This window comes from Vicia villosa, linkage group LG3 (genome assembly GCF_029867415.1).
Source record: "Vicia villosa cultivar HV-30 ecotype Madison, WI linkage group LG3, Vvil1.0, whole genome shotgun sequence".
Lineage (NCBI taxonomy): Eukaryota > Viridiplantae > Streptophyta > Magnoliopsida > Fabales > Fabaceae > Vicia > Vicia villosa.
This window is the reverse complement of record NC_081182.1, coordinates 106,774,334-106,796,399: the sequence shown is the minus strand read 5'-3', so window position 1 is coordinate 106,796,399 and position 22,066 is coordinate 106,774,334. Positions and strand designations below refer to the sequence as shown.

At 35.5% G+C, this 22,066-nt stretch overlaps 3 protein-coding genes across 3 annotated transcripts; all 3 read right to left on the bottom strand.

Annotated features, from left to right (window-relative positions):
* Positions 1–6,344: 6,344 nt before the first annotated feature.
* LOC131658746 (uncharacterized) lies at positions 6,345–8,216 on the bottom strand. Its single transcript, XM_058928010.1, has one exon. The coding sequence runs from the start codon at positions 8,214–8,216 to the stop codon at positions 6,345–6,347; it is 1,872 nt and encodes a 623-aa protein (XP_058783993.1).
* A 7,357-nt stretch (positions 8,217–15,573) lies between these two features.
* LOC131658745 (uncharacterized) lies at positions 15,574–17,352 on the bottom strand. The gene has a single exon (XM_058928009.1). It carries the CDS (start codon positions 17,350–17,352, stop codon positions 15,574–15,576), a length of 1,779 nt encoding a protein of 592 aa, XP_058783992.1.
* Positions 17,353–20,178: 2,826 nt separating this feature from the next.
* On the bottom strand, positions 20,179–21,480 carry LOC131658744 (uncharacterized). The gene has a single exon (XM_058928008.1). The coding sequence runs from the start codon at positions 21,478–21,480 to the stop codon at positions 20,179–20,181; it is 1,302 nt and encodes a 433-aa protein (XP_058783991.1).
* Positions 21,481–22,066: the final 586 nt, after the last annotated feature.

Genomic DNA, 22,066 nt, shown 5'->3' with positions numbered 1-22,066 from the left:
TAGGGCCCCGAAGCTGCCTATGTCGAATGCCCTAGTGAAGTGTCTTTTGACTACTGAGAAAGAACTTTTTGGCTCCTGTTTTACTCCGGATTGGATATATACCTCCAGTGGTCGACTAGTGGCTAAGGATATTTTATAGAAGATCTGGCCTTATGACCAGCCCTCCCTGGACCCAGAAGGATGGTCTGATGTGGACGACGTTCCTTGAAAGACTTGCCTTTCTGATTTATGCTAATGGAGTTTGGATATCTTTCTTCGTCTAAGCTTTCTATCGGAACAATCATGTCGGGAAGGAATTTGAGATTACTACCACCCATCTCCTTGCAATCAGAGTCTTGTGTGCCTTTCTTCGGGGCGTATTCAGTGAATCTCTGTTACTTTACTGACCCAAGCGATAAAAAGGGTGTGGCGAGCTTCACCCCAAACTGTTGGGTTTGGCTTGACAAGGTCTCCATTCATCAGCTGGAGATCCATTGGTGTTGATAGAAGGGGCCCCACTACTTGATATGTGCCCAACGTTAACTATGATCTCGTTGTATACGGATGATGTTAACTATGAACTCTTTGTATCTTCAACGTCGCCACGGTAAGTATCCCGGTTGTGGCAGAAAGTACAAGTGACGCTATGTTAGATTGAAAGGTGGATTGCAAACCTTCAATAAGATCTTCAAGAAATTTGCCTTCAGTCTCTGGTGTATATATTTACCTTCAAGCAAAAGGTTAATTTGAGACTCATGTAAACTTTCAGCATGATTTTCAAGAAATTTGCCTTCAGTCTTTGGTGTATATATTTGACTTATATTAATGTTTGAATTTTTTTATGATGTATTAATAAATAAACAATGAGGTGATTTCATATTCCTTATTGATAGTAAATAAACAACTAAAAAATATTTAATCAATTATATTCCTTATTTCACTACCATTAATCATAACAAAAATATCTATGACCGATATCTCGCGGTCTACTTATCTTAGTTTCTTAAATATTGAATAAAGTGGAGTGTAACTCTTACCTCAACCAAAATTGAATAGACTAGGAACAACATCATAAAAAATGAAAACGATGGGTGTTTCGTTTGTTTCTAAAAATAATTGCTTTTACCTTTTCAATCATGGAATCCCATAATTTAGGGGTTGTTTATTATAACTTTATAAAAATAAACTTTTCTTTTATATGTTTAAAATAAATTTTATAAAGTGTTTTTTTAAATATTACAACTTTTTTATCATTATTTATTTTAATTAAAAAATTAATTTTGATATTCTATAACATAAATCTATATTATTGAAGATTAAAATATAGTTGAAATCATAATTTTTTTAAAAAATTGTATTTTAAAGTAATTTTTATAAAAATCTATTTAAAATAACTTTAATATTAAGTGATTTTTAAAATTTTTATATCTAAAAAAAGTTTCAAATAAAATGATAAAATATCTAAAAAAACATTTTAAAAATAATTATTCAAACCAAATTTTCATTAAAAACTTTTATAAATTTTTTATATAAAATTGTGTAACACTATAAAAATCAGATTTTAATTTTTTTAAAAAATAAACTAGCCCTTAATAAGAGTTGAAGTATTTGTGATTAAAATAATGTAATCTATTTTGCCTTAGCATAGATCTTTCAAAAGAAACTCTACACCGTTTGCTTGGTTATTTTTTTATTTAAGCACCCCTCTGATTACTAATGACAATCATTTGCAAAGTTGTTTTTAGCGGTTTCATATTTTTTTTTTTTTATCATTATGATCATTAACGCAAATTGTGTTTCACCAATAGAAGCAATTTTAGAGTGGAAAAATCATTAAAAATGGTCAATGCCATAAAGTGGGTTGTTATGAAAGTCTTATGAAAATAATTCATCAATCATTTTAGTGACATAATTGCATTCTTATATATATTTTCATTTCTATCAATGTTAGTAGATGCACATATTTAGCCACGATTTAACAGTGACAAATATTTTATGAGGTCCTATCTAGCTAGGGTTTAACGGTGACAAATCTTAGGTCTTGTGCGGTAGCCCGAATTGCATGCTTTCAAATACAGCTCTGCCGTCGGTGGACCTCGATAACAAGAAGTTTAGTGACTACACTATCCTCATGTCTATGGAGACACCCACTAAGCTAAATACATACAATGACACTAGACACCCTGACGAGCACATGGGCACCGTTCTAGATTACCACCAAGTCAGAAGTGTAGTCAAGTGCAAGTTCTTTGTTCTCACGTTAAAGGGGGATACCGTGACCTACATTAAAGGCCAGAAAGACAACTCCATCAACTTTTGGAGGACACTGAGTAAAGATTTCACTTCCTACTTCACCTAACAAAAGCGTCAACTAAATAAAATAGACATGCTCAACACTATTTTGCAGAGAAAGAATGAGGCATTGAGAGAGTACATCAACAAGTTCCCTAGAGAAGTTATGGAGTTTAAGGGAGTAAACGATAAATCGAAATGCTGAATCTTTGAAAAATGTATGAGGTCGAAATGCATGTTTAGAAGAACTGCAGAGCATAAACGAACTACTCGTCAGCGCTTAACCATACATCAACTACGAGGACAAACTACTAGCCAAAAAGATCAACTAGAATAAAGCAACTAATTCCACAAAGAATAGGGACCACAAGCGACGCGAAGAAGGGGACAAAGAGAAGAACAAGGGACCTCGCTTCTGATTCTCAAAGTACACCCTTTTGAACACATTCAGAGAAAGAGTTCTACAAGAATGTGTCATCATAGTTTAAAGAAGTTGGGGTTAAATACTCTCAAGTTACTAAGTAGTCGAAGGAAGGTATAAAAGGAGAGAAATTAGTGAAGAAGAAGATCACGAGAAAGGAAAGCAAACTTCAATAACCACAATCTTAGGAGGAAGATTCCCTTTCGACGCCTCAATTGCAAGGGGATTCTCACTCCCAAAGAATATGTCAAATAGAGCTATCAAGAGAAAGATCGTATAGATGCTTTCTATTGACCATAATTGGAAACTGAAACTATGTGAGCGATCTCTTATGGGTTTTGGGGACATCAAAATGGTAGAAGAAATAACCAATGAAATATTTTCTCTCATAATCGTGGCAACCACGACCAACTATGATGTATCTCGTATTCTCGTCAACGAAGGGGGTTCATGTGACATTATGTACAGGATTTGCTCACCAAATTGAACTTGAGAAAAGAAACTTTAATATCAGACAAAGAGATGGATATGTGGGGATTCATTAGTACAATAACCCCCTTCTTGGGATTTGTTGGAAAAGGAAGCGCATAACAGACCATAAATATTCAATTCCTAGTTGTTCCAGGTTGATCCATTTACAACTGCATTTTGAGAAGGCCCGTTTTATCATCCTTAGGGGAGGTATAAAAGAAAACATTGTGACATGTGCATAGAATTAGAGAGAGCCAGACATTGTCACAAATCTTTCAAAAGAAGCATGGACGCGACCGCTATCCAAGAAAAACGGAAGGTGACGTAGGTCAGTTCTTCTTAACAACACCTTCTAGACATCAACTTCATAGACTTTGACATATGTCTAGAGGAAGCCACATCCAAATATGAGCATGGCCAAGAGAGGCATATCCCCATTGAATTTATAATGAAGATTACAAGACAAATAATAGATGTAGGCTTTGTTTCCCTCTAGCTTAACGACAACCCAATACACATTGTTAAAATTCGGGGCAAATCTCCCCAAGTTCATGGAGGTCTGACTCATCAAGTGCCTCAAGACCAATATAAATTTGTTTGCATGCTCCCCCAAAGAGATGTCTCATATTGACACCAGTGTGGCGAGTCATCAACCATTATGCCAAGTACATCACCGAGAGAAGTTGTTGTCATTCCCCAAAGAAGGTCGGGGCTACCAAAAACATAATAGACAAACTCGTTCAAGCCAACTTCATATTTGAGCTGAACTACATAGAGAGGTTCCTAAATGATGTATATGTGAAAAAAGCAAGCGATAAATGGCATATATGCATCGACTACACCGACTTGAATATAACATACCACAAAGACGCATACCCTGTGCCCAACATAGATAAGTGGTAGACAATTCAACAGGACACAAGCTATTGTTCTTCATGGATACCTATTCTAGCTACAATCAGATCCTCGTGAATAAGAAGGATTAGAATAAGACAACATCATGACATAACACACCAATTACATGTACAATGTACAATATCATGCCTTTTAATTTAAAAATGCAGATGCAACTAAGGTGAAAATAAGCCAAACTAGATTTTAAAAGGTATGAGTCTAAACTATAATATATTTTATATTTTTTAAATCTAAGTTCGATCTATGATCTATTATAATCTAGCTTAACAACCTTTTTAAAAGTATAACCCAAAAAAGTATAACTTATTTCAATTATTTAATTATTATTATTATTACTATTATTATTATTATTATTATTATTATTATTATTATTATTATTATTTAATAAGAACTAAAATAGAAATAAAAGAGGTGTTTTTTTTAAAAGGTAGAGTCATATTATTCTTACATACACACTCTTACTAAATAGATTTTACGAAATGCTTGATGTGGGACTTTTGATATGTCTTAAGTTACACATAAGTGATGTATGCATCTCATAAATTGAATGTATTTTTATGTTTATTTAGTTAAATGGCCTTTATAAAAAATCTAAGCATAGCCTTTTTATTAAATGGGCTAAATCAGTCCTGACTTAAATAAGCTATGTTGTATCTCCTTATTAGTTGGCTTGATCTATTCCCACACTTAGATGTATCCTACTAGAAAATGATGAACATGATCTTCAATGAAGAAGTTTGAGACATGTTTGAGGTCTAAATGAACAAATTGATAATAAAATTCAGGGTGAATAAACTACACATAATCCACTTCATTGTTGTGTCCATTCGTGTACACCAGTTCAACGTGAAACTGAACTCGAAGAAATGCATGTTTGGAGTCAAGTTCGACAAGTTTCTAGGCTTATACCATGCTGAAAGAGGAATTGAAAAAAATTGGACAAGTGTGATGCCATCATAAAGATGGAAACTCCTTCCATCAAAGAGAGAATAATGGATTTGATCAGTATGTTCACTACCTTATAGAGCTTCATCTCCAGGTCCTCCCAACACACTCTTCTGTTCAACAAAGTACAAACTCCTTAGAAATGGGGTACAATTTGAATGGACATCATAATGCAAAAACCTTTCGAAGATTTGGAGGCCAAGCACCACTTCACATCAACGGAACATCCTCAGACTTATGATCAAGAAGAGATCGGCAACATAGTCATGCTGAGAGGACTAGGAAGAAGACCAGCAGTGTCCAAGGACAATTGGCCAGAAAAGCTTCCACACGCCCTATGAACATACCTAACAATATCGGTATTTGGCAATTAAGAGTTGCAAACAGTATTAGCATACATTTAATTTATATCATAAATACTAAAAATTTAAGAACATTTTACTATGTCAATAAATCATGTTTTTAAAAATATGTTACTAAAATAACATTTGTTAATGGTTAAGACTTAAGATGTGGCTGAACAAAAATATCTCAGTGGCCAACATTAATTGTTTTTGTGCCTACTCTTGTCAATTTGTTTCAAGCAAGCTGGAGCTAATGAACTTTCCATCAATTATATAAATTGAGCATATCTTATTCAACAATCATTAGTCTTTTGATTTAGATAATGTTTATCAAATCTTAATATATATTGTGAATTGAAAGATCCTTTTTCTGAATCATGAGCTGATCTCACTATGAACTATACTAAACAAGAGCAAAAGACAAAACTAAAGATGTAATAAACCTCAAACTGATAAACAAATATCAACAGCTATGAATGATTACAATAATAGAATGGTTAGCTCTCTTTACATCATAACTAATATTTTCATGTTCTACGAAATTGTTAGGAAAATTGATACAACAGTGAGCCAATAAAAAAGGGCACAACATCAACAACTGCTGCAAAATCCTAGTCCAACATTCAAACCAAAAATTCTAAACAGTCTACTATATGACAGACTTCAGCAAGTTAAAACAGTTACACCAAAATTGTTGGTTTAATCATGCACACTAACTAAACATAAATGCAAATCGAAAGCGAATAATTCCGTAGTGCAAAGTTTTACTTCTTATCAAAAGATATCATTTTTCACAGAAAAATCATGCTCCAAACAAGAAGAAACCATAACAAGTGAATGCAATAAAACAGCTACTTAACAGCAACCAGAAAATTCGAACAATGATTACCAATCCGGAATTCAGTTACTGTTCTTTCCTTCATCAACAAAAAGACTCTGATATAATATGCAGGATACAATGTTATTCAAATGTTAAACTATCTCCTTTTTCCATTATGTGAATATTTTCTAGTCGGGTATGATAATCGTGATTTGATGCTAGGCTTTGTTGACTGTCCCCTCTCCCGCTCATCATTGTGCTGTGGCGCGTGGTCTGTGAGTCTAGGATGATCAGCATATCCGTCCCTATCTTGCCTCTGCCTGTCACGATTCCAACCTCTTTCGTGATCACGGACATGGTCTCGAGATCGTGAACGTTCACGGTCTATATCACTATCCCGAGATCGAGCACGACTAATTTCTCTATCATCAAGATTCCCTATTTCTGGATGGTCATGGTCCGAATCATTTTCACTAGGCACATATCTGTCAAATTCAGGAACTCTATCATCCTTGAATATTCTTTCAGATGTACCTGACAAATCCCTCTCGGATCCTCTATCTTTTTCGCGCATAGCATTAGGCAAATCACGATTCCAACCTCTTTCGCGATCAGGGACATGGTCTCGAGATCGTGATTGTTCACAATCTATATCACTATCCCGAGATCGTGCACGACTAATTTCTCTATCATCAACATTCCCTATTTCTTCATGGTCATGCTCCGAATCATTTTCACTTGGCACATATCTGTCAAATACAGGAACTCTATCATCCTTGAATGTTCTTTCAGATGTAACTGGGAAATCCCTCTCCGATCCTCTATCTTTTTCGCGCATAGCTTTAGGCGAATCACCTCTATCACGATCCACCTCATCGTTCTGATGATCAGATGCAGCTTCCTCCCCATTACTTGCCTCTGCAGCCTTGCCTCCACCATGTTCATCACCACCCAATCTTCCCATATTAGGACCACCCATACCTGACCGCGGAATCATCCCCTTACCACGCATAGGCATCCCTCTTCCACAGAAGGAATAATTACCATAAGGTGCTACACCGCGCAAACCAACACCACGGTATGAAGGCAAATTCCCAGAGGACTGAGGTATCGGGCCACCGGGAAAGCATGCATCCCCACCCATTCTACTCATAGGACCCATCCGAGGATGCATCAACATTCGTGGGGCAGCACCACCCATTCTACCCATGGAACCACCCATCATGATCGATCTACCACCCATTCCACCGCCCCGATTCCTCATCAGATTACCATGTCCTCTACTCCCCCTCCCAAGATTGTTCCCTCTCCCCCAATTACCTCTTCCATAACCTCTATTATCCCCATCTCCACCTTCTTTGGCACCACCTCTCCCACCATTACCAACACCAGGCTTAGTAGCCTTAACCTCATCAGGTCCCTTCTTTCCCGGATTATTCCCATCTCCACCTTCTTTGATACCACCTCTCCCACCATTTTCATCACCAGGCTTAGTAGCCTCAACCTGATTAGGCTCCTTCATTCCCTTTTTATCCACATCAGGTTGATTCGTACCAAGAAAAGGCGTCCAAGACGAAGAAACAACACACGGCCTACCATTAAACCTATGCCCATTCAACCCTTTCTTACAAGCAGCTGCAGCTAAAGGATCATAAAACTCAACCTTACAATACCCTTTGGATTTTCCACAATCATCATAAAGAAAAAAACTTAAATCCCTAACTTCTCCATACTTACAAAGCTCGTATTCAACGTCAGCATCAGTAGTCCACCAGTGCAAATTACTCAAAAAAAATGAAGTACTTCCTGCACCAACACCAGAAAATGGTTGCTTTTGCCCATTTCCACCGGCCCCTGGAAACGAAACCGCACCCGCATTTTGAACTGACGGCATTGGCGGTGCTGGTGGCAGCTTCTTATCGTTAACTCCGTTGTTTTTAACTCCTGAAGCATCGTCGGCTTTGTTGCGGTGGGAGTGATCATCGGTATCAGATGTTTCACGGTGCCTTCCTCCTTTGCCTTTGTCCATTCTTGGTTTTTTTCTTTCCCTCTTCTTTTTTCTTTCTTAAAATTACGGTTTGAAAAATGGATGAACAGAAAATGGCGCGTAATGAAGAGAGAGAAAAATAAAGAGTGTGGCAATTTTTGGAATAGCAATCATTATATACTATGACATGTTGAACTCTACTCTTTATATTTTTACTTACCATTGTATACATGATGATTGATTGTTAAGCATTACTCTAATAGAATGGTTGTTGATTAATCATTTAAAAATTATGTTTTTATGAAATTTATGTGATTGTTATTGGATATTTTTTTAAATATTCAATTTTTATTGTCTTTTAAAACTTTGAAATTAAGAAATGTAATATAAATAGGTTTCTCTTAAACATTTCTGAGAAGAGTTATAACAAATAAATTCTTGCATCTCTTGAAAAATTGCTTAATGAGTATGTTGAAGGCGACTTGGTGTAAAACTAACTAGGTTCTTGATTGTGGTCATCATATCCTAATTAAAAAATAGAAAGGATATAACAATTCGCGGGTCTAAAATATTTTATATTTAATAATCATTAGTTAGTTGAGAGTAAGATTCTTAGTTACTTACTAATTTATGAAACATTACTGAGGTTTAGGGTTGAAAAGTGTTTGTTCTGTTGTAGAAATTTAAAGCTCTCAAAGTAATTCTTAAATTTTGAAATAGAGATATTTTTAGTAACCTTAATTCCCGAATTGATAGGTTGAGAGAGGAAGTTAGTAGGATTGATTCTTTGTCTGATTTTGGCGACTTATGTGAGGAGGAGATTGAGATTAGATCCAAAGCGATGGTAGATTTGTGGTCACTCCTTAGAATGAAGGACTCCCAATTGATTTAGAGATCTAGATCCAATTGACTCAAGATTAGTGGTGCTAATTCTGGATTCTTACATGCTTATGTGAAGATTAGGAGTAGGAGGAATGCTATTTTAGCGCTTGAGGTTGTTGAGTTTTGGATTGAAGGGCTTTTTGATATTAGAAAGTAGGTTATGAATCATTTCACTAAGATCTTTAGAGAACCTGATGTTGAAAGAGCTCATCTGGATGGTGTAGTCTTCCGCTCTCTTTTGGATGATGATAACATTTTCTTATCAGCGCCCTTTAGTTTTCATGAGCTTGGTGTGGCAGTATCTCAGTGTGAGGGAGTTAAAAGTTCAAGTCTAGATGGATTTAACTTATCTTTTTAAAAAAAGATTTTGGAATCTTCTTAGAGTTGGCCTGGGGATCATGTTCGTTCAATTTCACCATTTTGCGTCTCTACCTCGGAGTTTTGTTTCTTACTTTGTGACTTTGATCCCTAAGGTCAAGTCCTCATTCAATCTTGGAGAATTTTTTCCTATTTACTTGGTTGGATCCCTATACAAGCAGGTGGTGAAAGTGATGGAAGTTATATTAGGGGTTGTAATGGAGAAACTCGTGTATCCTAACAAAATAACTTTTCTTAAATGGAGAACGTTTGTGGATGAAGTTGTGGCAAAACAACTTTTCTTAAATGGAGAATGTTTGTAGATGAAGTTGTGGCTATTAATTAGGTGGTTGATTAGGGAAATGCACTAAAAGTACTTTTCTTATTCTTAAGATGGATTTTGAGAAAGCATATGATTCAAGTAATTGGACTTTTATGGATCCACTACTAGAAAAAAAATACTTTTTATGACAACGAATTCACCTCACATATAAAAAAAAAAAACTAAGGTATAATCACTGCATGCGCCATGTTTTTTCTTAAAAAATATGAAATTTATCCCATCGTTATTTTTTTTTATGAAAATTGAGGGATAAACTAGTTCAGTGTCTATGCTTCGAATTCCAACAGCTTCAGATTATATTTTTATTTCATCAAAAACGGCGCCTTCCTAAATATTTTATTTTTCATATAAAATGTATCATCATGTCGGTTTTTACGAAAATCGAGGGGTAAACTAGTTCAGTGTACAAGATTTGAATCCCAGTAGCTTCAGATAATGTTTTAATTTTATTAAAAGTGGCGCCTTCCTGAATATTTATTTTTAATCTAAAAATACACCACTTTTCACCTCGGTGTTGTTTTTCAACCGAGATGAATTTATATATATATATATATATATATATATATATATATATATATATATATATATATATATATATATATATGAGGAGGGATATATTTACTCCAAGAGTAAGTGTAGAAGACTTACTCCAAATTTTAACCATTGATTTTCATTAATCTAACGGTTTTAATTGATCATTTAATCTAATTATTTTTGGAAATACTTTTCTACATAATAAATTAATTACAGCCGTTAGATTAATGATAATCAATGGTTAAAATTTGGAGTAAGTGTTCAACACTTACTCTTGGAGTAAATATATCCCTCCTATATATATATATATATATATATATATATATATATATATATATATATATATATATATATATATATATATATATATATATATATATATATATATATATATATATATATATATATATATATATATATATATATATATATATATATGAAGGTTAAATAATTTGAATGTGGAGAAAAAGGACATGTCAAAAGTGAATGCCCTACACTTGAAAAGAAGAATAAATACTTCAAGAGAAATAAAGATAAAAAGTCAAAGAAAGCATATATAGCATGGGAAGATACTGAAGTAAGTTCATCTTCCGATTCCAAAAGCAAAGAATGTGCAAATTTAAACATTGATGGCTTCACACCATTCCGATGATAAAGACAATGAGGTTTGTAATGAATTTTCTCTTTATGATAATGATGCACAAGGTGTCATAAATGAACTCCTGAATGAATGCAAAATTCTATACAAAACAATAGCATCTCAAAAGAAACAAATTTCATCTCTAGAAGAAAAAGTTAAGACAATGGAAAAAGATTTTAAGGATGAAAAACAAAAGATGATTAGTGATCAAAAATATAATGTTGTATGCAAAAATTGTGAATCACTTTCTTTTCAAATTGTTCAATTAAAGATAGTTCTTGAAAGGTATAAAAATGGACAAATTGGGTTGGAAGGTGTCCTTAGGCAACAAAGATTCTCTAATGATAAAAGTGGTCTTGGTTATTCAAAGTCTAACAAACCAAGTAATAGTAAAACTATCTTTGTAAAGGCAAGTGAGCAATCCAACAAGAAAAAATTGGATAACACACAAAAGGTTGATTATTATCATAAAAGAAAAGGTTTTGTTAAAAAGAAATCTCATACTCTTAGATATAGAAGCAGTTTTGAACCTACTTGCTTTTATTGTGGTATTGTTGGCCATACACCTAATGCTTGCTATGTTAGAAACTTTAGTGTGGCAAGTGGACATTATGTGTGAGTTAAGAAGGGAACTAACTATGATGGACATAAAGCACATTGGGTACCAAATCAAACTTAATTTGTTTTGTAGGTTTGCTTGAGGACCACTTAAAAGTATGGTGTTTTTGATAAATGGTGGTTCTAAGCATTTGATGGGATACATAAACTAACTTTAAAATCTAGTTCTAAAGTTCAATGGTGATTTCACATATAGGAATACCTTAAAGGAATAATTCTTGGAATTGGCAAAGTTGAAGCACTAAATTTCACAACTAATTGAAGATGTACTTTATGTTGAAAAACTAAATCAAAATCTTCTAAGCAAAAGTCAACTTTGTGACAAAGGCTTCAAAATCATATTCACCAAAGATGAATGTTTGATGAAGTCATTCATGAGGTAAAACTCATAGGTAAAGAAGTAATATTTTTCATGATTTATTTAGATTATTTATCTTTTTCTCATCCTTTTTGCTAATGACAAAGGGGGAGAAGATATATGTGTATGCTTGTCTCTAACTTTTGCAGCCATAAAGAAGTCAAATTCTCTATGAATCAAGGGAGAGCTTGGATCAAGGGGGAGTTATCAAAGTTAGAGGGAGCATTCACATAACAACTTCTCATTTATTCTAAGAGATTCAAGCATTTCAACTTTCAATGGTTGTCATCATAAAAAAGGGGGAGATTGTGAAGTCAAGCTTCTGTAACATTGTGTTTTGATGAAGACAATTTTAAATCTCTCAAGACCATGGACATATATCAAAAAGAAGGAAAAAGATGCACGACTTTGTTCAAGCTTTGCGATCAAGTTTCAAGGTATATGAAATCTTTAACAAATATAATCTTAGTGCTCAATCTTTTAAAATCATGCATTTATAAATTTATCATGCATTTATAAATTTTATATAAACCTTGGTAAAATTATTTTCAATTTTTTTTTTACAAGTGTTGGAAAGTGGGGTGAATTAGGACTTTGAACTTACACTAGGAAAGTGGGGTCAGAGTCATACCATTTCCCTTATTTGAAGTTGTTGAGCTCCACATAAGTTATTTGTTTTTCATTAAAGTTAGTGCATGATAGATTCCCTTCCATAGTCAACACGTTTATAAGAGTGGTGTTATCAGACACTAGTAGAATTTCTTGTCCTTTTTGTGGGTTTCTAGTAAAGACCGCTTCTAACCTTTTTATTACTTACGAGATAATCTCATCAATATGGTATAGAGTTTTCAGGTGGTTGGGATGGTAAGTAGTTATTCACAAGGAACTTAGGCTGCTTATTGAGTATTTTCTTTCTTTAATAGGTATAGTAAAGTATAGGGGTGGTTACCTTATAATTTGGTATGCTGTAATATGGTCTATTTGGAAAGCCCAAAGTAATGTTATCTATAATGGAATCACAAAAACAGCGAAAGAAGTGGAGGAGAAGAGATTATTATTGGCAGACCATGCTTAAATAGGAAAGGTTTTAGGCCTCTATTAGTTGGTTATGACTATTCCTGACTATTAGGTGCAACCTACAAGAAAATGATTAACATTATCTTCAAGGAGGAAATTTGAGACATGTTGAAGGTCTACATGACCTATATGATAGAAAAATCCGGGAAGGATAAACTACACGACAGCCATATCACTTTCAACTTCAACCGTGTATGCATGTTCAACTTATGTATAAGAACCCAGAGAAATTCCTGTTCGAAGGCAAGTTCGGTAAGTTCTTTAACTTCTACCTTGCTGATAGAGCCACTGAAGCAAATTTGGACAAGTATGACACCCTCATAAAGATGAAAACTCCTTCCACCAAAGAGAGAATTACAACTATGAACAGTAGGCTCATTCCCTTCTAGAGGTTCATCTCTAGGTCCGTCCAACACGTCCTTCTGTTATACAAACTCCTAAAAAATTAGGTACAATTTGATTGGACATCATAATACAAACACGTTTTCATATAGCTGAATCATATTCTCCAAACCTTAGTCCTCTCAATAGACCCTTTTTATCTACTTGGTGGTCTTAGCGAAAGTAGTCATTGTTGTCCTCGTAGAGAGGTAGCCTCCAAAGAGAGCCTATAGTATTTGATATCTAAGGCCTTAGTAAGACCTAAAACCCATTATTAGAAGAGTGAGAATATTGTTCTAGCTTTGGTAGTAGCATCAAGAAAACTAAGGCATTATTTCTCAGTCACTCAATAGTGGTTTGTAGTGATCAATCATTGAAACATTTACTATTTAAGCTTGATATGGATAAACAAATAATGATGTGGTCCATCAAGATAGTTTGACATCTCCTTTAAACCCATGAAAGCCCTTAAAGCATAGGCGTTTCTTGACTTTATTGCATAACTCATTCCGACCACGAATTAACCCTAGATGAAGTGAATTGCCTTTACTGACAATACTTCAAATAGCAAGGGAATTGAAGTGGCCTTATCCTTGAGGGATGGTGTAATGCCCAAGATTTTAATCCAAAACATTACTTTAAAATGTATATTTACTTTTAAAAATATGTGACTATTTTTTTTATTGAAAGCTCTAAAAATTAGAATATTAATTGCAAATGAAACTTACTAATGTCATTTTCTAATAGAGTAAAAACTTGCTCCATATTTTAAGTCTGCATCGATCTTAAATAAATGACCGAATTGAAATATTTTATTTTAAATCAATTACATATCTAATAAAAACCAATTTTTATTCTCATGGCCAGGTTGCATCACATCAAACTCACTTTATATCTTCAAATTTATTATACCTAAAATATTTATTTGTAAGGAGTCAACTTCTATAATCCACACAATGGTACAAAACTAAAGTAAATTAGAAATTAAATATAAAAAAAATAAAAATATACTCTTATTTTGCCCAAAATTGATTATATAGATCACTTACTAAATTTTCTCAAGATTAAGTGATTAAAACATTAGAATCAAAATAAAAAAACAAATATATTCACACAACTAAAAAAGGTTTGTTGTCCTTTAAATAGAAAGAAATCTTAACGCCCTCACAACTCGTTTTAGAGGTAAAAAAATGTTGATGTACTTGTTGTCTAGCTCCTAGTCCTAGCATTCAGGCCTATGCCCTGCCTTTCCAATCTATAATTGAGGAACCATTTGATCCTCCTTTGGTCCCAAATACTTCTTGAAGGAGCATCTTTGTCCAAACGAGCAAGAGTATCAGCAAAAATGGAAACCTTTAAGCTTTTTGCAATAATGTTCAATTGACATGGTCAATTAGCCAAGAAAACTTCTCACCACTATCATTACCATCAACTCTGATTTCTAATCCAACACAAGCACCCTCAAGAGCAAGAGGTATCTCTTCATATTTTAAAAAATTTATAGCACTAGGATCATCCCGAAAGAACCCAAAATCATGTACTGGATCTCTGTATATATGTTGCAACGGAGCTGATCTCATAATAAACCTCAAACAGGAAAATAATATCAATATATACATGAAAATGCAATATACAATTCTCCAGCTATGAATGATTACAATATTTGAATGGTTTGCTCTCTTAACATCATAACTAATATTTTCATTATCTACCAAAATGTTGGTGAACAAAACATTTAAGAAAAAAAAGGAAAATTGATACAACAGTGAGCCAATAAAAAAGAGCACAACATCAACAACTGCTGCTAAATCCTAGCACAACATTCAAACAAAAAATTCTTAACAGTCTAATGACAGGCTTCGGCAAGTTACACCCCATTGTTGGTTTAATCATGTACATTAACTAAACATAAATGCAAATCGAAAGCGAATAATTCCATAACGCAAAGTTTAACTTCTTATCAGAATAAGAAAAGGATTGTCATGTCATAACTTGAACTTCCAATACTGAAAACCATGCTCAAAACAAGAAGCGATCATAACAAGTGAATGGAATAAAACAACTGCTTAACAACTTGTGAACCAAAGGAGCACAACCAGTGAATTCGAACAACAATGACAAATCTGTAATTTTCAGTTACTATTCTTTCCTTTCTCAGTGAAAAGACTCTGATATAATATGCAGGATACAATGTTATTTAAAAGTTAAACTATCCCCTTTTTCCATTATGTGAATATTTCCGTGATTTGATGCTAGGCCTCGATGACCGTCCCCTCTCCTGCTCATCATTGAGCTGTGGCGCGTGGTCTGTGAATCTATGATGATCAGCATATCCGCCCCTATCTTCCGTGTGCCTCTCACGATTCAAACCTCTTTCGCGATCAGGGACATGGTCTCGAGATCGTGAACGTTCACGGTCTATATCACTATCCCGAGATCGTGCACGACTAATTTTTCTATCATCAACATTCCCTATTTCTTCACGGTCATACTCCAAATCATTTTCACTACGCACATATCTGTCAAATTCATGAACTCTATCATCCTCGAACTGTCTTTCAGAAGTACTGGGCGAATCCCTCTCTGATCCTCTATCTTTGTCGCGCATAGCATTAGGCGAATCACCTCTATCACGATCCTCCTCATCGTACCGATGGTCAGATGCAGCTTTCTCCCCATAACCTGACCCTGCAACCTTGCCTCCACCATGTTCATCACCACCCCATCTTCCCATATCTGGACCCGGCCACATTCCCATATTAGGACCATACATACCAAACGGCGGAATCATCCTTATACCACTCATAGGCATCCCTCTTCCATAGAAGGAATAATTACCATAAGGTGCAAGACCACGCAAACCAACACCGGGGTATGAAGGCGAATTCCCGGGGAATGGAGGTATCGAGCCACCGGGAAAGCCTGCATAACCACACATTCGACTCATGGGACCCATCCGAGGACGCAACAGCATTCGTGGGGCAGCACCACCCATCATGATCGATCTACCACCCATTCCACCGCCCCGATTCCTCACCGGATTACCATGTCCTCTATTCCCAATCTCAAGATTGCTCCCTCTCCCCCAATTACCTCTATTATCCCCATCTCCACATTCTTTGATACCACCTCTCCCACCATTACCATCACCAGGCTTAGTAGCCTTAACCTCATCAGGCCCCTTCTTTCCCTCAGTATCCCTATCTCCACCTTCTTTGATACCACCTCTCCCTCCATTATCATCACCAGGCTTAGCAGCCTCAAGTTCAACCTCATAAGACTCCTTATTTCCCTGATTATCCCCTTCTCCACCTTCTTTGATACAACCTCTCCCATCATTATCATCACCACGCTTAGTAGCTTCAACCTCATCAGGCTCCTTCATTCCCTCATTATTTCCATCAGGTTGATTCGTCTCAAGAAATGGCGTCCAAAACGAAGAAACAACACACGGCCTACCGTTAAAACTATGTCCAACCAACCCTTTCTTACAAGCAGCTGCAGCTAAAGGATCATAAAATTCAACCTTACAATACCCTTTGGATTTTCCATTAGTTCTATCAAACAAAAACCTTACTTCCCTAACCTTTCCATACCTACAAAGCTCGTATTCTACGTCAGCGTCCGTTGTCCACCAGTGCAATCCACCCAAATAAAATAAACGACTTCCTCCTCCCACAAATGGTTGCTTTTGCCGGATTCCACTTGTACCTGGTGAAGAAACCCCACCTGCATTTTGACCTGGAAGAAATGGCCGCTGTTGTGGTGGTGGCGGCGACTTCTTTCGTTCAACTTCATTGTTTTTAACTTCTGAAGCCGTATTCACTGGCGAAGGTTGAAGGAAATCCGGATCAATATATATATCACCGTAAAGCTCATCGTAATCTTCGTCTTCTTCGGCCAAGAAAGCATCGTCGGCTTTGTTGCGGTGGGAGTGATCATTGGGATCACTGGTTTCACCGTGCCCTCCTCCTTTGCCTTTGTCCATTCTTGGTTTTTTCTTCCCCTCTTCTTTTTTCTTTCTTCAGATTACGGTTTGAAAAACTGTTTAAAAGAAAATGGCGCCTAATGAAGAGAGAGGAAAATAAAGAGTGTGGCAATGTTTGGAATAACAATCATCATATACTATGACATGTTGAACTCTACTCTTTATATTTTTAATTAACGTTGTATAGATGGTGATTAATTTTTAAGGAATACTCTAATAGAATGGTTGCTGTTTAATCATTTTAAAATGATATTTTTATGAAATATATGTGATTGTTATTGGATGATTTTTTGAAATATTCAATTTGTATTGTCTTTTTAAACTTTGAAACAAAATATAAAATACAATTAGGTTTCTTTAAAATATTTGTGAGGACTCCCAATTGATTCAGGGATTTAGATCTAATTTGCTTAAGGTTAGAATGCTAATTTTGGATTCTTTAATGCTTATGGGAAGATTAAAAGTAGGAAGAATGTTATTTTAGTGTTTTAGGTTGGCGAGGTTTTGATTGAAGGGTTTATAATATCAGACAAAAGGATGTGAATAATTTCACCGAGATCTTTAGAGACCTGATGTTGATAGACCTCATCAAGATGGTGTAGTCTTTCATTCACTTTTGGATGATGAAAACCTTTACTTCTCAAATCCCTTTAGTTTTCATGAGCTTGATGTGACAGTATCTTTGTGTGAGGGAGATAAAAGTCTAGATCGATCCAGATGGATTTAACTTCTCTTTTTTAAAAAGATTTCGGAATCTTCTTAGAGATAACAAGTGGATCATGTTCGATCAATTTCATCGTTTTGCATCTATACCTGGTAGTTTTGCTTCTTACTTTGTGACTTTGATCTCCAAGGTTAAATCTCCCTTCCATCTAAGACAATTCCGTCTTATTCCTTGGTTGGATCCATGTAGAAGTCAGTGGCAAAAGTGTTATTCATTAGACTAGGGGTTGATATGAAGAAGCTCGTCTAATAACCAATCAACTTTAATAGGAGGATGTTGGTGGATGGGGTTGTGGTTATTAATGAGGTGGTTGACTTGGCCAAAGATTTAAAAGACCTTGCCTTATTCTTAAGGTAGATTTTGAGAAGACATGTGATTCAGTTAGTTAGAATTTCCTGAATTATATGCTGATCAGATTCAAGTTTAGTGAGAAATAAATGTCTTGGGTGAAAGCATGTGTCTTTGTTGGGAATCTTTCAATGTTGGTGAATGGGTGCCTACCCAAGAAATTAGCATTCAAATGGGTTTGAAACAAGGGGAGCCCTTACATGCTTTCCTTTTTCTCCTGGTTGTTAAGGGGCTTAGGGGTTTGATTGTGCGGGCACAAGAGATTGGCTTTTACTCTGTGTTTAGGGTTGGGAATTTCATGTTGGTAATAATGACACTCTTCTAGTGGTTGATCCATCTCTAGAGAAATTGTGGTATATTAAGACTATTTTTAGAGATTTCAAGAGAGTTTCAGGTCTTCGTGTTAACTTCTACAAGAGTAGTCTTATTGGGGTTAGTGTAGATCATGCTTTTCTTACTTCAGTTGAGAATTTTCTCCACTGTGAGATAGCTTATCTTCCTTTTAAGTACTTTGGCTTGCTAGTGGGGGCCAATTCTTGTCTTGAGTCTACTTAAGATCCTTTGTTGGAAAAAAGACTCAAACTCTTGAAAGCATAGATATGTGAGTTTGCTTGACCTTTTTTAGAATAATTTTTAAGTTTTTTTTCTAAACTCCAATCGTTTTATTTTTCAATAATTTATGAATGAAAGTTAAAATAAAATATTAAACTACACTATAAATATCAATTTCAAAATTAAGTAAAAAATATTTATTCTAAAATAGAAATTAAACTTCAAGAAAATATCGTTCATATTCACCCGATCGTTCTGACGTTCGTTTGACACCGGAATCAAAGTTTTTTCAGAGAATCTTAAGGGTTTTTTTCCTTTATATTAATTTATTTATCTTTAAGTCTATTGTGAGGTATAGAAACTGTCATCCATTTATTAACATAAGTTTCACTCCCCTTTCGAAGAAACCTTAATACTCTCACAACTCGTTCTAGAGGTAAAAAGAATGTTGATGCACTTGTTGCCTTGCTCCTTACATTCCAGCCAACTGCCCCGCCTTTCCAATCTATAACTGGAGAACCAATTGATCATCCTTTGATTATAGATACTGCTTGCTTCTAGAATGTGTTGAAGTCATTATTCCCATCCTTCTTATAGCGAGGAGCATCCTTGTCCAAACGAGCAAGAGTATCGGTCAAAATGGAAACCTTTAAGATTTCTGCAATAATGTTCTATTGTCATGGTCAATTAGCCAAGCAAACTTCTCACCACTATCATTACCAACAACTCTAATTTCTAAACAGATCTAAAGCATTTCATTTTTTACTTTCAGCAAGTCTAAAATAACATTTATGAATGGTTAAGAGTGCAGGTGAACAAAAATATCTCACGGGCCAGTATATTTGAATCCTAGTACAACATTCAAACAATAAATTCTAAACAGTCTACTACATGACAGACTTCAGCAAGTTAAACCAGTTACACCAACATTGTTGGTTTAATCATGCACATTAATCGAAAGCGAAATAACTTCATAGCCCAAAGTTTATTTTATTATCAAAAGCTAACATTTTTCACAGAAAAATCATGCTCCAAACAAGAAGCAACCATAACAAGTGAATGAAATAAAACAGCTACTTAACAACTTGTGAGCGAGAGAGTTCAAACAAGGATGACGAATCCGGAATTTTCAGTTACTGTTCTTCCCTTCCTCAACATACTCTGATATAATAAGCAGGATACAAAGTTATTCAAAAGTTAACCTATCTCCTTTTTCCATTATGTGAATATTTTCTAGACTGGTCTTTGAATCTATGATGATCACCATATTTGTCTCTATCTTCCCTGTTCCTATCACGATCCCGACCTCTCTCGCGATCACGATCATATTTGTCCGAATTATTTTCACTAGGCACACATCTGTCAATTTCATGAACCCTATCATCCTTGAATGTTCTTTCAGAAGTACCCGGCAAATCCCTCTCGGATCCTCTATCTTTTTCGCGCATAGCATTAGGCAATTCACCTCTATCGCAATCCACCTCCTCGTACTTATGATCAGATGCAGCTTCATCCCCATAACCTGACTCTGCAACCTTGCCTCCACCATGTTCATCACCACCCCATCTTCCCATATCTAGGCCCGGCCACATTCCCATATTAGGAACATACATACCTGACGACGGAATCACCCCCATACCATGCATATGCATCCCTCTTCCATAGAAGGAATAATTACCATAAGGTGCTAGACCATGCAAACCAACACCGGGGCATGAAGAAAAATTACCGGGGAACGGAGGCACCAGGCCACCCGGAAAGCCTGCATAGCCACCCGTTATACCCATTGAACCCATCATGATAGGTCTACCACCCATTCCACCGCCCCAATTCCTCATCGGATTACCATGTCCTCTACTCCCAATCCCCAGATTGTTCCCTGTTCCCCAATTACCTCTTCCATAACCTCTATTATCCCAATTTCCACCTTGGTTGATACCATCAACAGCCTCAGCAGCTTCACTCATTTGAATAAAAGGCATCGGAATCGAAGAAACAACACACATCCTACCATTAAACTCATGTCCAATCAACCCTTTCTTACAAGCAGCCGCAGCTAAAGGATCATAAAACTCAACCTTACAATACCCTTGGGATTTTCCACAATCTTCATAAAGAAAAAATCTTAAATCCCTAACTTCTCCATACTTACAAAGCTCGTATTCAACGTCAGTATCAGTTGTCCACCAGTGCAAATTACCCAAAAAAAAATAAGTACTTCCTACACCAACACCAAAAAATTGTTGCTTTTGCTCAATTCCACCGGCACCTGGAAATGAAACCGCACCTGCATTTTGAACTGACCGCGGTGACAGTGGCAGTGACCGTGGTGGTGGTTGTTGAGAATCAAGTGTAGCCTCCAACAGTGGTGGCTTCTCCTCTTTAACTCCGTTGTTTTTAACTTCATCTTCTTCGGCCAAGAAAGCATCATCGGCTTTGTCGAGGTGGGAGTGATCAACGGGGTCACTGGTTTCACCGGGCCTTCCTCCATTGCCTTCGTCCATTCTTGAGTTTTTTCTTTCCCTCTTATTTTTTCTTGGTTTGAAAACGGTTTAAAAGGAAATGGCGCGTAATGAAGAATGTGGCAATTCTCAACTTGTTTAATCAAATTTTATTTTTTATGGTCTAGTCAACTTTTTGTCTAATTTAAATTTTAAACAAAATTAAAGTGTTTGGGGAAATTGAATCCCTGCAGTCATTATGCCACAGTCATGTCGTTTGATCTTGATTTCACTGATAAAAATTAGATTGGTTTTTTTCAAAATTATCAATTTTAAATTAAAACCATCGGCCGATCAAAAAAATTTAAAACCATCCGATCAAGATCAAGATCAAGCGGCATGATATGATTGGATGCGTGAATGCAAGATAATTAGTCAATAGGAAATCAGTATTCTGGACCTCAACCCGATAAAATTGTGTAATATTGATAGTTGGGCAGATTCAAGCGGGTTTTCTAATAATATTAATAGATTTATGGCTAGTCTGGAACAATTGAAAACTTTTTTAAGAGAATAATATCTTATAAAAACTGTTTTGGAATCCAAATTTTAAAAAGTGGATACAATTACAAACTCCCACTCCTTTAAA